This window comes from Spodoptera frugiperda, chromosome 25, assembly GCF_023101765.2.
Source record: "Spodoptera frugiperda isolate SF20-4 chromosome 25, AGI-APGP_CSIRO_Sfru_2.0, whole genome shotgun sequence".
NCBI classification, from domain to species: Eukaryota; Metazoa; Arthropoda; class Insecta; order Lepidoptera; family Noctuidae; genus Spodoptera; species Spodoptera frugiperda.
In genome coordinates, this window is record NC_064236.1 from 19,009,146 (window position 1) to 19,024,360 (window position 15,215).

At 38.4% G+C, this 15,215-nt stretch overlaps 2 protein-coding genes across 6 annotated transcripts in view; both read left to right on the plus strand.

Moving 5' to 3' along the window:
- The window catches only part of LOC118266173 (gamma-soluble NSF attachment protein), a 59,760-nt gene that overhangs the window by 31,039 nt on the left and 13,506 nt on the right, over positions 1 to 15,215 (plus strand). The gene's annotated exons all lie outside the window — the stretch shown is intronic.
- Positions 4,869 to 13,500, plus strand: LOC118265929 (uncharacterized). Of its 4 annotated transcripts, none has more exons than XR_007707083.1 (5): positions 4,869 to 5,722; positions 5,813 to 5,914; positions 6,144 to 6,491; positions 7,032 to 10,341; positions 13,472 to 13,500. XR_007707083.1 is itself a non-coding variant. In XM_050704245.1 (5 exons), the coding sequence occupies exons 1-5, from the start codon at positions 5,675 to 5,677 to the stop codon at positions 9,036 to 9,038; spliced, it is 2,235 nt and encodes a 744-aa protein (XP_050560202.1). In that variant the 5' UTR covers positions 4,869 to 5,674; the 3' UTR covers positions 9,039 to 10,676. The 4 variants fall into 4 exon arrangements, 3 of the variants coding, with proteins under 3 accessions (XP_050560202.1, XP_050560203.1, XP_050560201.1); XM_050704245.1 differs by lacking the exon at positions 13,472 to 13,500 and having other exon boundaries at positions 7,032 to 7,571; positions 7,842 to 10,676; XM_050704246.1 differs by lacking the exon at positions 13,472 to 13,500 and having other exon boundaries at positions 7,032 to 7,301; positions 7,842 to 10,676.

The window sequence follows — 15,215 nt, forward strand, 5'->3', positions numbered from 1 at the left end:
AACAAAACTGTAATTTTAATCTAAAAACGTAACCGGAACAAAATTACGCGCGTCTACGTAATTCGCAAGGAAATACTGACTTTAAAACTGTTGCACGGTTGCACAAGTACTAACAGTGTTGCCAGTTTATTTTTATGTAAATAATACTTACACGAAATAAAAAAACAAAAAATACCTTGTTGCGAGGTCTTGATTTTTACCTCATGACCTACTACTGATGAACTTGAGAAAAACTTTCTTAATAGTTAGTTGATTCATAAGAGTTTTTGCACACTAAAGAAATAAAGAAGAAACAAATGCAAATTTTAATACAAAAATTCAAATAAAAGTGGCAACATTGCTCGAACTTCCCCGAAAAGATCTACCCGGTGGCGGCGCGGTGTCGGCGCCATTCTTCTTGTTCAAAGATCAATAAATTGCTGTTTTATTCGTGGTTAATTACGTTTCTCAGTTATTTTATCTTTAATAAATTAATTAATAGAGAATCAAACTAAATGCATGAACGTGTGAAGGCCTCTTAGTAGTGAAGCAAAACGGACTAAATTGATACCTACTATCGCTACCTAACGGTACTTGACGTTAGGGATAAAACTATCTCAGTGTCACTTATACGGCATGTTGGTATGTTACTTAAAGTAAGCAAAATGTTTTGATTTGTAGTTCGTTTAGAAAGATGATTTAATGATTACATAATAATTAAATGATTGAATGATGATTAAATAATAAATCAGAATAGTGAAGTTAAAAAAGCTTAAAAACAAAAAACGAACTTACGTAAAATAATAAAACAAAATGTTAGCAGTGTAGGCATAATGCATGTTTAATCATTATTGTCACCTCTGTTTTATTTTAGGCGCGTCGGCTTGGCGCTTGACGTTTGCGTATGTAGTAGTGTAGGGCTTGCCCACGCACACATAGTCTGTTCCGCTGTGCCTACTACGTGCAACAAAGTATTGCGCGGTCGAGTTAGTTGACCCGTGGCTTCACAGCTGATTGAATTAATTTACATTGCGTTTTGAAAAATAATTACTGAATATGGTTTTTTTTATTGCGATTCTATTTCTTTGTATGTATCAAAGGCTAGTGACCTAAAAAAAACCGAAAAAAAGTTTAAAAAAATGGTTTTTTTTTTCGCGTTTTTTTTGGTGCCTTCGTATCAGTAATCACCAGTACTATCGCCTGTTTTTGTTTTCGGGAGCGTTTCCCTTACACCCAGTATACAGATTGGGTAGGACATAACATACATGGTGTATAAACACCATTCTACATTTTGATTGATAATTGTCTTATTATTACCTGAATTAGGCTTTACTTAACTGGTATTTTTATTTAGTAAACTGGCTCTTAGATCCGGTCCTGTTCGAACAAATCTCGGGAGGTGTTCCTTTATTAATGGTACACATTAAATTTGTGTTTTATTTTGTGACCGCTCCCTTAGTTTGAGGCTTGCTTTTTAAATATATATTATCTCTATATACGTATTTTTGAAATAATTTCTATAACTTTTTTAATTAATTAGTGTAATTTAATAAAAGTGAATAGCTCTGCTACCGAGGAGCTAGCATTCAAATAACACTACCGCCTCGTTGTGCAGCAGCCTAAAGTTTTTATATCGTAAATAAGTGAAATCTATGAAAAGTAAAGATTTCAAAATCATTTTAAAATCGGCTTATAAATTTCAAAACCTATTCTATACTGACAAACAAACAATCAAATCTTTTCTCTTTTATAATATGTATGTAGTAGCAGTATGGATATCAAAAACTTAATAGTAATTCACAAATACTTAAATAAAAATAGTTTATTTGGTCTCAGATGCATCGGGTTTTATTGTTTCCGTGTTTTTCAAACGATTTAATAATATAAAGTGTTTTTAAATTATACATGTATTGTAAGACGTAGTAAACTAATTAAACTACACAGTTTACTCACGCGAACTATTCGAAAATAGCTCTACCGATTTCGAATCATACCGGGACATATTCATGGGAGGCGTGTGAAAAGTGAAAATGAAATAATAATAAGTATTTTATGGATACATTTATATTGATGTGGTATTTTAGTGAAATAAATATACAGTTGAAGAAAAAACAGGAAGATTAATGCTATTTGGCAAACAATTTGATTTCTGGCAAGTGTATACATAGGTCTCAAAAAAAAAAAACAATATATTCTAGTAGTACAGTGTTCTCCGTAAATGACCTGCCCTACACGGATATTTTATTTAAATTTTACTATTTTTTACTTTGTTTGCATTTAAAATATTTATTTTTTGGAGTCTTTGTATATTACCTAACCACCAGGGGACCTCTACTACAATGTAAGTAAGTACAGGTTTATTTTTATTTAATTTAGAATTTATTTTTAATTTTGTAAGCTCATATAAAGTAGTGACTGCTGTAGACTTTGTACACAAAGTCGCGGGTTAGATTCGGGCAAAGTATTATTGGACTTTTTTCGGTAGTGGCACGGAGTCTGGTATTGTGCCCATTATATGGCAATAGGCTCACCCCCTATTACATGAGACTTATAACACAAATGGTGAAAAGTGGGTGTACATTGTATAGCGGCATTACGTGCCGTAATGTGCACCTCTGTCTCCCTCTACGGGGATAAAGATTGCGTCATATATTAAAAAAAAAACAACTTATGAAAGTGTGATTGTTTTTGGACATTTTATTGTATTGTAAAGTCGAATATTTTATTTTTGAGATAAGGCCGATTTTTTAATCAGCAGATAACTTTAATTCATCTAACTAGCGGACCCCGCGAACTTTGTTTCGCCTTGGATTTTGAACCTTGTTCCAACTATAACAAACCCAACAAAAGAAGAACTAACGAAATCGGCTCAGGTGTAAGAAATGTATCCGTTCCAATATCGGATCATCTTGAGCTTCTGGGCGTAACTCTATCGCCAACGCTAAACTTCGGCTCTTATATAGAGTCGAAGGCGCATCTGGCTGGTAGGAAGTTGGGTATCCTCTCGAGGGTGAGACGGTACTTCACACCGAAACAACTGCTGAGCCTGTACCAAGCGCAGGTTCGGTCATGTGTGGAGTACTGTTCTCACCTTTGGGACGGCTCGGCTAAATGCCAGCTGGGTGCGCTCGAACACATTGAAAGGCGTGCCAAGAAGCTCATCAATAATGATGCGCTTGTGGAGGCCCGGCTTCAAAGCCTTGAACACAGGCGCAAGGTCGCAAGCATTTCCGTTTTTTACCAGATGCATTTCGGAGAGTGTGCGGGGGAATTGCACAACTTGATTCCCTCTACTCCTTTTCATCATCAAACCACAAGACAATCGGCGAGGCGTCACCGTTTCATGGTGAATATCCCACCCACTCGCACGAAGCGCTTCGCTTCAAGCTTCCTTGTGCGAACTGCTAGGGAGTGGAACTCCTTGCCGGAGTCTGTGTTTCCTGATTGGTATAACCTGGGTGTCTTCAAAGCCCGAGTGAATAGGTTGCTTATGGGCAGACGTGCTCCACCGTAGGCAATTTATCTCACATTGTTGTTTCGTTATGACTATGAATTAAAAGTAGGATTACTAAAGGTGATATTGGTGATGACACTCCTTCCTTTCATAACTAAACACTCTATGATAGCATTGTAATAATATAAAGCACTTAATTTATTTATTTCTACCATTATAACTGCAATTAATCTAAACTGGTACCTAACCTAAATGTAATATTTTGTTCTTAGATTTATATAAAAACCGCAAGGTCTAAAGGCTTTTAATCATGTTTTTAGTTATCACTAATAGAGCAGCAATAGAATGCTACATTTGGCATGCCTGTACAATATATTTTTTGGTGGGGCAAAGCTCTATAGATATTGTGGCATTGTCATTTAAGTCTAACTGCCACATTCAGAGACATTTAATGGTTACTTAAACTATTACTTAGTAGTGATTTTGTTCCGAAAACATTTGCTAAGGACTGGGTCATGTAACCATTAAATGACTCTGAGTACGGCGCACACTGGGGTTTGCTATAAGGAAGCAATGCCCAAAATCACATTATCAAAATGTGGGTAATAGGAAAAAACTTGACGTATTATTATTGTTTGATAAATTTCACATCAGTTAAGGACGATATTATCAACACAAAGGTTATCTGTTTGCTTATATACTGCTGTAAAGTTCATTGTTTTTGCATTGTTGCTGCGTTTAAAAATGTTGAATACAGAATTTAAGTGATTGTTGCTACTGCCCTATTAAAGTTAACACAAAACTATAAAATGGCAAGTGGAGATCAAGGGCAGTACTAATAAAAATATGATTAAGATTGGACAAATTCGTTGTGTAACCTACCGTAATAATTGTTTACTTTTTACGAATAATTGTAGAAGCGAATTGGACGATATCTAAATTTCGCGCAATGTTCTTTTGAAACGAATCATTGTTTTAGGCACCCTAAACCTTCTTTATTAAGAAACTAAAAACAATACCAAAAGAACATTGCGCGAAATTTAGATATCGTCCAATTCGCTTCTACAATTATTCGTAAAAAGTAAACAATTATTACGGTAGGTTACACAACGAATTTGTCCAATCTTAATCATATTTTTATTAGTACTGCCCTTGATCTCCACTTGCCATTTTATAGTTTTGTGTTAACTTTAATAGGGCAGTAGCAACAATCACTTAAATTCTGTATTCAACATTTTTAAACGCAGCAACAATGCAAAAACAATGAACTTTACAGCAGTATATAAGCAAACAGATAACCTTTGTGTTGATAATATCGTCCTTAACTGATGTGAAATTTATCAAACAATAATAATACGTCAAGTTTTTTTCCTATTACCCACATTTTGAAAATGTGATTTTGGGCATTGCTTCCTTATAGCAAACCCCAGTGTGCGGCGGCGAGAGTTTTTGTATGGAAAAACTGTCAAAGATTCAAAATTATTCCCCCGTTTTTAAGTTATTAAAGTTATCTGACGGTGAAAAATCAGCCCACAAGTATAGCCAATTCTAATGAATTTGTAGAGCGGCGATGAATCAAACTAATACCGTAATCGGTACAAAGTGTCCATTGTAATTAGATTTTTTTTTAAATTGCTGTATTATTATTAACTAATCACTTCCACATGGTGTCAGCCGCTGCTCGGCTCCTATCTATGTATTACAGTGTTATGGTTTATAGTCTTCATCGATAAATGAACTATCCATCCAACAGAAAAATAATTATTAATTTGAAACCAGTAGTTCTCGGTTTACAGGGTGCAAACAAACCAGACACTTTATAATAATAGTACATATAGGTATTCATATTGACAGTGATATGCCTTACTGCATGGACTTCGAGTTTTGTGAACTTTATTGATGGTAAGTTCCTACACAGAGAGCGTGCAACAAATACCTGGTATTGTAAGTTGTTTTAGTAAGTAGCACCAACTTATCAATTGAATTTTATGAGATAACACATTGGGTAGCTTTCAACTGTTTGATGCATTGTCTATCAACATCAACACAGTACGGCATACAATATTTACGTCTTCGTTCCATTGCAGATCATGACCACTAATATACCTGCTCCTTTTTTAGGCGAGGCAGCATAGAAAACACCAACGCCATGTTATTGTTTTAAATGGATACTCGGATACTAACCCAGAACTGGTTTGGACATCCACCATAACTGCTAACTGGCAATGGTACGCAAACCATATGAACCGACTTAGGGGAACACACTGGCCACAAGTAACTTGGCGCGAGGTAAACAGTTTGTTAATAATCAATTATTTATAATGAACAACACATATAAATTAATATATATTACAATTTTATTATTTATTTTCTTTGTAGCACTGGACCCGAAATAATACAGAAGTTGTAAATAGAATCATTGCCGATATTCACAAGAACTGCTATGCTTGCAATAATCCAGCCTTCGGGATGACTATGAAGGTGCGCATTTTTTAAATTTTTTGTAATGTTGTTCTGCAGCTGTGAATAGCACACGTTTGAACATAGTAATTCCCGCTTTTGAACTTTGTTATTAACGTATGTAGGTAACTAGGTACATACTACATACCTACTTCTATGCTCATTAAGATATAGAGACGACTCGCATATTTGGAAACTTCATTTTGTCTACATACCAACAGTGGCTACCATCTTGTTACATTTGTCGTAGGTGGAGTTTCGAAACAGAAATAATGACAGGGCTCGGCCGGATCACTTACGGGCAGCGCCCGAAATAGTGAGAGCGCCCCGGCGACAACGAATACCAACAACGCCAACAGCGACGACGACGACGACCTCACAGCAAGCTGGTGAAATGATGAACCCTGTTCAGACTGTTAATAATGAACGTGCTTACGAGACAGGAGCCATAGATAGAAAAAATAAAAACGTAGGCAGAGATTTGGACCATAGGTTTAGGCTTGAAACACCACATAAATGTGGAAACATCCATCCAGAAAGGACTTACGCAAATGTACATTTGAATCCGTATACTCGACCAGGGTCCTCTCCCACCCAGGTAGAGGGGTCCCCAGACACCTCTTCCTGGGACGAAGAGGACCCCTCTACCTTGTATGAACCGGGCACGGGTGCTGCAACTTCGTATCCTCAGGCAGTACCCTCTTCGTACCGGGCAGTGGACCATGGACGAGGCCGAGGACAAGACCTTCTGAAGCGCCTCAAGTTGTGGCCTAATAATAATTCATCTACCACACATCCAGAAAAGACAATAGAGCTTACAGATGAAAATGTGACTCCATATACTCATTCGGGATCCTCTCCCACACAGGTAGAGGGGTCCACAGACACCTCTTCCTGGGACGAAGAGGACCCCTCTACCTTGTATGAACCGGGCACGGGTGCTGCAACTTCGTATCCTCAGGCAGTACCCTCTTCGTACCGGGGAGTGGACCATGGACGAGGCCGAGGACAAGACCTTCTGAAGCGCCTCAAGTTGTGGCCTAATAATAATTCATCTACCACACATCCAGAAAAGACAGTAGAGCTTACAGATGAAAATGTGACTCCATATACTCATTCGGGATCCTCTCCCACACAGGTAGAGGGGTCCCCAGACACCTCTTCCTGGGACGAAGAGGACCCCTCTACCTTGTATGAACCGGGCACGGGTGCTGCAACTTCGTATCCTCAGGCAGTACCCTCTTCGTACCGGGGAGTGGACCATGGACGAGGCCGAGGACAAGACCTTCTGAAGCGCCTCAAGTTGTGGCCTAATAATAATTCATCTACCACACATCCAGAAAAGACAATAGAGCTTACAGATGAAAATGTGACTCCATATACTCATTCGGGATCCTCTCCCACACAGGTAGAGGGGTCCACAGACACCTCTTCCTGGGACGAAGAGGACCCCTCTACCTTGTATGAACCGGGCACGGGTGCTGCAACTTCGTATCCTCAGGCAGTACCCTCTTCGTACCGGGGAGTGGACCATGGACGAGGCCGAGGACAAGACCTTCTGAAGCGCCTCAAGTTGTGGCCTAATAATTATTCATCTACCACACATCCAGAAAAGACAGTAGAGCTTACAGATGAAAATGTAACTCCATATACTCATTCGGGATCCTCTCCCACACAGGTAGAGGGGTCCACAGACACCTCTTCCTGGGACGAAGAGGACCCCTCTACCTTGTATGAACCGGGCACGGGTGCTGCAACTTCGTATCCTCAGGCAGTACCCTCTTCGTACCGGGGAGTGGACCATGGACGAGGCCGAGGACAAGACCTTCTGAAGCGCCTCAAGTTGTGGCCTAATAATTATTCATCTACCACACATCCAGAAAAGACAGTAGAGCTTACAGATGAAAATGTGACTCCATATACTCAATCGGGATCCTCTCCCACACAGGTAGAGGGGTCCACAGACACCTCTTCCTGGGACGAAGAGGACTCCTCTATTTGGGCCGCGCCGGGCACGAGCACTACGACTCCGCTTCCTCGTGTAGTACCCTCCTCGTACTGGGGAGTGGACAGGGGACGAGGCCGAGGACAAGACCTTCTAAATCGCGTTAGAAAATGGCGTTGTTCTTTTGGCACCTCTTCCTGGGACGAAGAAGACCCCTCTACCTGGGATGAGCCGGGCACGGGTGCTGCAACTCCGTATCCTCGAGCAGTACCCTCCTCGCGCTGGGAAGTGGAGCGGGGACGAGGCCGTGGACGAGACATTCTGAATCGTCTTAAAAGATTTGAAATGACAGAAGAGCTCACACCCGGAGATAACCATGTGACTCCGTCAGTATCCTCATCGTTCCAGACTAGGGATTTTAAGAACCTCCCTGCCCGGGACGAGCCGAATACGAGCGGTGTGATTTCAAGTCCGTGTCCAGTACCATCTTCGTCCCAGGCAGGGGGATCTGCGGTCACCCCTGCTCTGGAGAAGCCCAGTAACCGGCCAGGATCCTCTTCATCTCAGGCAGGGAATTTTGGGAACCTATCTGCCGAAGATCAACCCAGTACGGGCGGTGTAGCTCAGTATAATGGTCAAGCACCCTCCTCATCCCAGCTAAGGGTATTTTTGGACCCCTTAACTAGCGACGAGTCGAGCTCGAGCGACGAGACTCCGTGTACTAGTCCAGGACTCGCCTCGTCCAGGGAAGTGGTGCGAGACCGTGACCAAAGTACGATGAATGCGATTTCACTTAATCCTACAAGACCGGCGATTGACTACTGGGCCCCCTCTCGATGCGACGGAGTGGACGGCGCGATCGCTGAGACTCCATCTTCTATTCCGCCTTCTTTGGTCTGGAATGCGGAAAACGTTATGCGAACTATTGCTGCATTGAATACGGAATCACGTATTCTAGTTCGTGAAAGGGAGAACTTTGTTGAGAACCTCCAGAGTAGATTATCACAAAATTTGAACATTCAGTTTAATATGACGGAGATTTTGATAATTTTCGGAAACCCTGCAGATGAAAGGGTTTCAGAAATGTTGTATATGAGGCTACTAAAAGAGCAAATTCAGGACGCTTCGCCAGGTTCGGGAAGTCGAAGACGCAACTTCCGTGATGAATACAAGAAAAAAAAAAGGGGAGATAAATTCTGATTTAATCGTTGATCAGTTGAATCTGTCGAATTCCTCGCTAATCTCACACAAATATGATGTAAGATTTCTTTTAAAATATTCCAAAGATATATTCTTATACTTACAAGGAGTATCAAAATCTAATTCTGTTTAACACTGTGGCGTAGCGTGTCTTGGTAGGGTCTCGTATTAAATTTGTATGGGGGCCCCTATTTTTAGGGGTGTAAATTATACAATGACTTCTCCCGCTCCTTGGATGAGGCGAGAGGGAGTCAAACACTTACTAAATAAAAACAAGCCCGTTCCTACTCTTGCCTTGAACCGGAACCCCGGTAATAACCTGTTAGGTAGTTCGCAGCTCGGGATCGGGCATCAGCCCTACTGGGCCCCATCCGTGGTGATCTGATTCTTTGAGGCGTGTGGAACGCGACGAACCGTACGCGCGAGTTTGGTTCTGGTCGGGCGGCAAGCTACCCTTGCTCGCTGTCCGCAGACCCGCACTTACGGTGGCCGGAGATAGTCGCGCGATCCCCGACGTCTGGAGTGTACATAGTAGTAAAACCTATGTACATAGTGTACATAGGTTTGAGCATTAATCACCACGCTTGCTTAACTCCTTGTCTGTCGGTATATAAGACACAATAGAAAACACATTGTGTCTCGCGTAGATCTGCGTTCCGACAGACAACGGGTTAATGCGGGTTGCCGATTTTAAACTTATAATTATAAATTATAAGGCCAGGTTTTCTCACGACGTTTTCCTTCACCGTTAGTCGAGTCGTATTTCGACTCGACTAACGTAAACGTAATCTAACGTAATCTTAGAAAGTACATTATAACTAGAAAAACGTCACGTTGGTACTTTTGCCGTTGGTAAGTTTCGAACCCTTATACGTCTTAAACTCCCGCGCCGCCCGACATGTCATGCTGTGCCACGACTTAATTTTGTAATTAATAGGAAGGAATATTTTGCAAATACTATTGCATTTTAATATCTAATTAAATAAAAGTATGTAGTGACATTGAATTTGATGTCAAAACTAAATTTGAAGGAGCCAAAGGTCCAATCAAATTAATTTTGGAAAAGAAATTGTGATTTATTTTAAAAGATGTAATCTTGATGTATTTAAAAATTATACAGTATGGAGATCACTCATATGACTTAAATGAAACTACACAAGTAGTACTCGTCCACAGAAGCGTAATTCAACTAAATATTTCAACGCAAACTTTCAAACATAATAAATAATTCAATAAATCAAGTATTAAATTCTGTGTGAACAGCTCCATGTTCCTTGACCACAGAAGAGCTGTAATGTTGTAGGTTGTCTAGAAATGTTACGAGTACGAACACGCGGCGTGGCTTTTATAATGCCGTATTTGTAAAGAGTGTCCAAATTAGCCCAAAGAAAATAATGCTCTTTTGGCTTACCTACTGGACAGATGGTAGGCAAGATGATAACAATTAATATGTGGTTTAAATTAAGTCATAACAGGTTTCCCATACGATATATTATATAACCTATATAACGACCGTAGTGTTTAAGCTATTAATAAGATAATGTGATGATATTTAACCTGTGTGATTTTGACAACAAAAAAATATGAATGTATGTATTATTTAATAATTATTGTCATTATAATATTATAAGAAGTGTATTTTTGTTATTTTCTGTCACCCTTCATAAATGTACCTATAAACGCCCATGAGCTTAAAACTAAGGTATTTGCTATGCGATGGCTTTACTTCACACAATTTATAAGACCATACTTATATTTCACCCGACTCAAAATATGTGGCGTACAAGCATGGTAAACTGGCATTTGATAACAATATAACCACACCCCATTCCAATAAATATTAATAATCTTTAGATTATACTACAGATATAATTAGGATTAAATTAAAATGTATGTAGGTCACGCCTATTTTCATTATTTTTATTTTTATCTGTTGGTGATTCCGTTTTCAAACATAATTTCTTATACCTATCACACCCAGAACTAAAACAAAGAGTTGTTCCGAGTGGGAAATAAACCCGCGATACTTTGCACAGCAGTCGGTCACCCAATCACTGCCTCATACGCAATAGTTACCATTAAATAATTTTGCGATATACAATTTCCTATTTCTGTAAAACTTAGGATATTGCAATGTTCTAAAATTATTCTAGGTCTGTCTATTATGGTGAGATTTTTATTGTGTGCAAATAACGTGATAATAATTATAACAGTAGTTTAGTGAATTCACTCCACTGGGAATATGTACTTACGAAATGCTTAGTAAACCATAACTTAGTTTGGGGTCAACCTTCGCTTGTGGTGCATTACTAGCCATCAATAAACATCATCATATGATTATCAGTATCATCCTTATACCGTATACCATACTAGAAGTCTCGACGGTAGAAGATAACGACAATAAATCAGTCGGTAAGACGTTTCCATTTATAGATTTTCAACTAAAATAACAAAGGGATAAGATTTTTGTCAATCAAATTGACGACTTAGCGACAATTTGTTGTCGTTATCGATTTCGGGACTGTCCTGCAGCTAGACTCATGAACATACATATGTACTACATACACGTACATAGAAAGTCGAAAACAGTTTTTGGAGAATACAGGAGAGTTGGCGTCGGTGTTTCGTCGTACTCCAACGTGGCTGCAGTGTTAGAGATCTACAAAGGTAGGTTGATGGACTCTGGTACTTAACAGCTGACAATAGACTCTAAAATTGCAATTGGATCTCATAAGCATTGTCAGTGAACTACAGAGACATTGGTAGGAGAATCTAACATCATACAAATCATTTGTTTTTAAAGCTTATTTAACCTCTGAATCTTTTCGATTTCTGATTCTGACTGCTAACACAACTCTATTCCTCGTTGAAACATGTAGGACTGTATGTAGATACAATGCTACTGTGTTCAAGAGAGGCAGTGTTAAAAATACAAATAGTAAAGAATGAACAAATGTAAGTTGCAACTAAAAAGAAAACTTATACGGATAAGTTACTCAAGTTATCATTTTTCAAAATCACGTAGGTTTGAACCGACTACAGGATGGCTTACCAGGTAGAGGCGAGAGTGTAGTAGTGACCAAACGTCATCCTATTAAATACTGGCCCCTATTGATTGTAGCGTGATGTTTTATAATTTCCCTCGATAAATGGACTATTCAACACAAAAAATAATAGTTCAAATTCATGAAATGAGATTAGCGCGTTCAAACAAACAAACTCGCTTTAAAAACCGAGGGTTTTGAGAATTCGTAGCTTGGTACCTAGTACTGACACTGACAGACTGACTGATAGGTAAAATTAAAATGAAGAAACAAGTTGTCAAATTTCCTACCATACCTTCATATCTAATTTGTTAATATTAATTGAATGTTTTGAGTGACTCCCGGGGACAGAGTTATGGGTTTTACAGTCAGAGATTGAAAGATTTTTTAGGAAAGGGTAGATAATCATAACAGGCTTTACTGTAGATTGGCCAGTGCAGGTACCTTTAATAAAGGTAAAAAGTAAAAGAAAAAAAGAAATTTATAGTAGAATGAAACCTATTGGAAATGTAAGAGAATATGCTAAAAATGGAATAAAATAAAAATTCCACTCCATCCGAATTCGGGAAGTAGGGGGGAGGGAGGTTTTAAGAGTAAAAATCGGTTTATTGCAATTTTTGGCGAAACTACAAGTCCTACGACAAAAATATTAAATGGCAAAGTTGTAGGTAATAAAAAGATCTACAACTTTTGTATTTACACTTTTTTATATTACCTCAAATTTTTGTGAAAAATTAAAAAAACTATGATTTTTTATTGTTATCTTTGACAAAAATAGAAGTTTTGTTTACGAAATTTTACGCCTTTATATGTACCAAACACTGTAATTTTTTTGGAATAGAAAAAAAATATATTTTCTCCAGATATTGAATAAATATCGAAAAATTACCCCAATTTTCAATCGAAAATTCACGCGTCAAAATATCAGCTTTTTTTAAAAAATTCGGTGGGTTGTTTGTTCGTAGAAATCTCTACTTTTCGATAGTGTAAAAAAAATAAACTTCCCGAACTCGGATGGAGTGGAATTTTTATTTTTTTCCATTTTTAGCATATTCTCTTCCATTTCCAATAGGTTTCATTCTACTATAATTTTTTTTTTGTTTCATAACCTATCTGCACTGGCCTAAGAGAACGCTATTTATAGTGCTATTTGTAGGTAACAGTATCGAGATAAAGTATGGAGACCACTCATATGACTTAAATGAAACTACAAGTAGTACTCGTCCACAGAAGCATAATACAACTAAATATTTCAATGAAAACCGAAAATTAAAAAAAAAATTAGACTAAATAATAATTTCATTATTTAGTTTGAAATTTTTATTTTTAAATTCTATGTGGACAGCTAGCTCCATGTATGTTGACCACAGAAGAGCTGTAATGTTGTAGGTTGTCTAGGAATGTTACGGACATGACGCTGCTGTTGCACCTAATACCGTATTTATAACGAGTGTTCAAATTAGCTCAAAGAGAAAAAAAAACACTTTTTGCCCTATCTACTGGGCCTATTGTGCTCATTTTTCATGATAACAAATATGTGGTTTAAATTAAGTCATAAGAGGTTTCTCCATACGGTGTATACCATCATCATTATCGCAGAATCATGTCATCAACACTAATAAGGGTCATGATACTAACTCATTCATCGTAAGTAAATGAGTAACAGTTATTAAATTCACTAACAAACAGTCTCATCGCAACAGTCCTAACTACTAATACCATTATATGTGAAATATCTGAGACGATGTATGTTTTTTACTCTTTGATACAAAAACTACTGACCAGATCGGAATGAAAGGCACTGAGATTGATTATAGTCTGGATCACTTAGGCCTCTATTTATACAGCTAACAGACAGCTGAAGAAGAGGTTCGATTCCTTGGTCAAACAAAGTATTGGTTGTTTTTTGGTGTTTCCAATTTTTTTTCTTTAAGTATTATGTCGAGTGAATGGCAATAGAGACATCGCCTATTACACAGTACTCGTAGCATAAACACACGCTTATAGCGCTTCCCTTATCTGAACATAGGCTCACTGGTAAAAGGGTGGTGTGATGTGTGCATCATTCACCTCTGCTTACCCCTTCGAGAATTAACAGGCGTGGCAATGTAGTAATGAGATTTTTTATAAATATTTAGTGATCAATGAAAAGTGTTTTGAAAGATTGTAGTGAGTGAGGCTGTTTGCATTAATTAGTAAAGTGGACTAATTAGACAAAAGTTCTGAAGATATGAGAGAATGTGAGGATTGGGCATTATAATATGAGGATGAGGAATGAGGATATCGTGACTGAGTTGTCTTAAAGGTGGGCTGAGGAATTACACTTTTTAAAAAGTTAGCAGCCGCTTAACTTGATCTGGAGTCCTACTGTGGGCTTTTTACGTTAACGCGGTCAAAAGAAAACGTTACCGCATTTGCACTCTGATTGATTGGTTAATAGGAGCTAATCATTCAGAGAACGCCGGACGTCACAAACGTTTTGGTCGCGTTAACATAAAAAAACTCGCACTAGGGGCCTAGTGCGAGAACTAGGGGTCTAGAGCTTGCCGCGAATGAATGGAATATCTAGCAAAAATAATGGCGCCTTAGAATTCGTCTGATATTATGATTATGGAAAAATAGGGCAATCAGTGCGATAGTTATACTTCCAATTACCTACAAATCAGTATCGGTCACAAAACTACTGCAATCAATACACAAAAACATGGCAGTAATTGCTCGTCAGATGTAGTTATGGCTGTACAGACTAAAGCCGATCGATCACAGACCCTTCTCGAAGTTTCGAATCACAACATAGACTCGATAATGGAACCTAAATGTTGTTTCCATTAAGTTCAATTTACTTTGCAAAAAATTAATTCAAAGCATAGTGCACCCTATATCAAAAGCACTAACGCAGGTACAATATTGAATAAGAGCTTAAAACCTATCCCGTTATCGAACAAAGTGCAATCTGTAGTACATTAAATTTGAACCTTGCGCTGTTCATATAGAGCTTGAAATGTTCTGCATCGATGCATGTGATAAATGTCCTTCTGCTACCGGGAGTTGCGAATAACCAATAACGTTACGGTGCGGAGGGGAGTACTAAGATTACCAACCCCCTCTTCGTTTCCCCCTTAGTTTATTAATT

Coding starts and splice junctions, on each gene's coding strand:
- LOC118265929 (XM_050704244.1), top strand. CDS start 5,675: ATGAACCGACTTAGGGGAACACACTGGCCACAAGTAACTTGGCGCGAG. Junction 5,723..5,812: donor CACAAGTAACTTGGCGCGAG/GTAAACAGTTTG, acceptor TTTTCTTTGTAG/CACTGGACCCGAAATAATAC. Junction 6,492..7,031: donor CAGGGTCCTCTCCCACCCAG/GTAGAGGGGTCC, acceptor TCTCCCACACAG/GTAGAGGGGTCCCCAGACAC.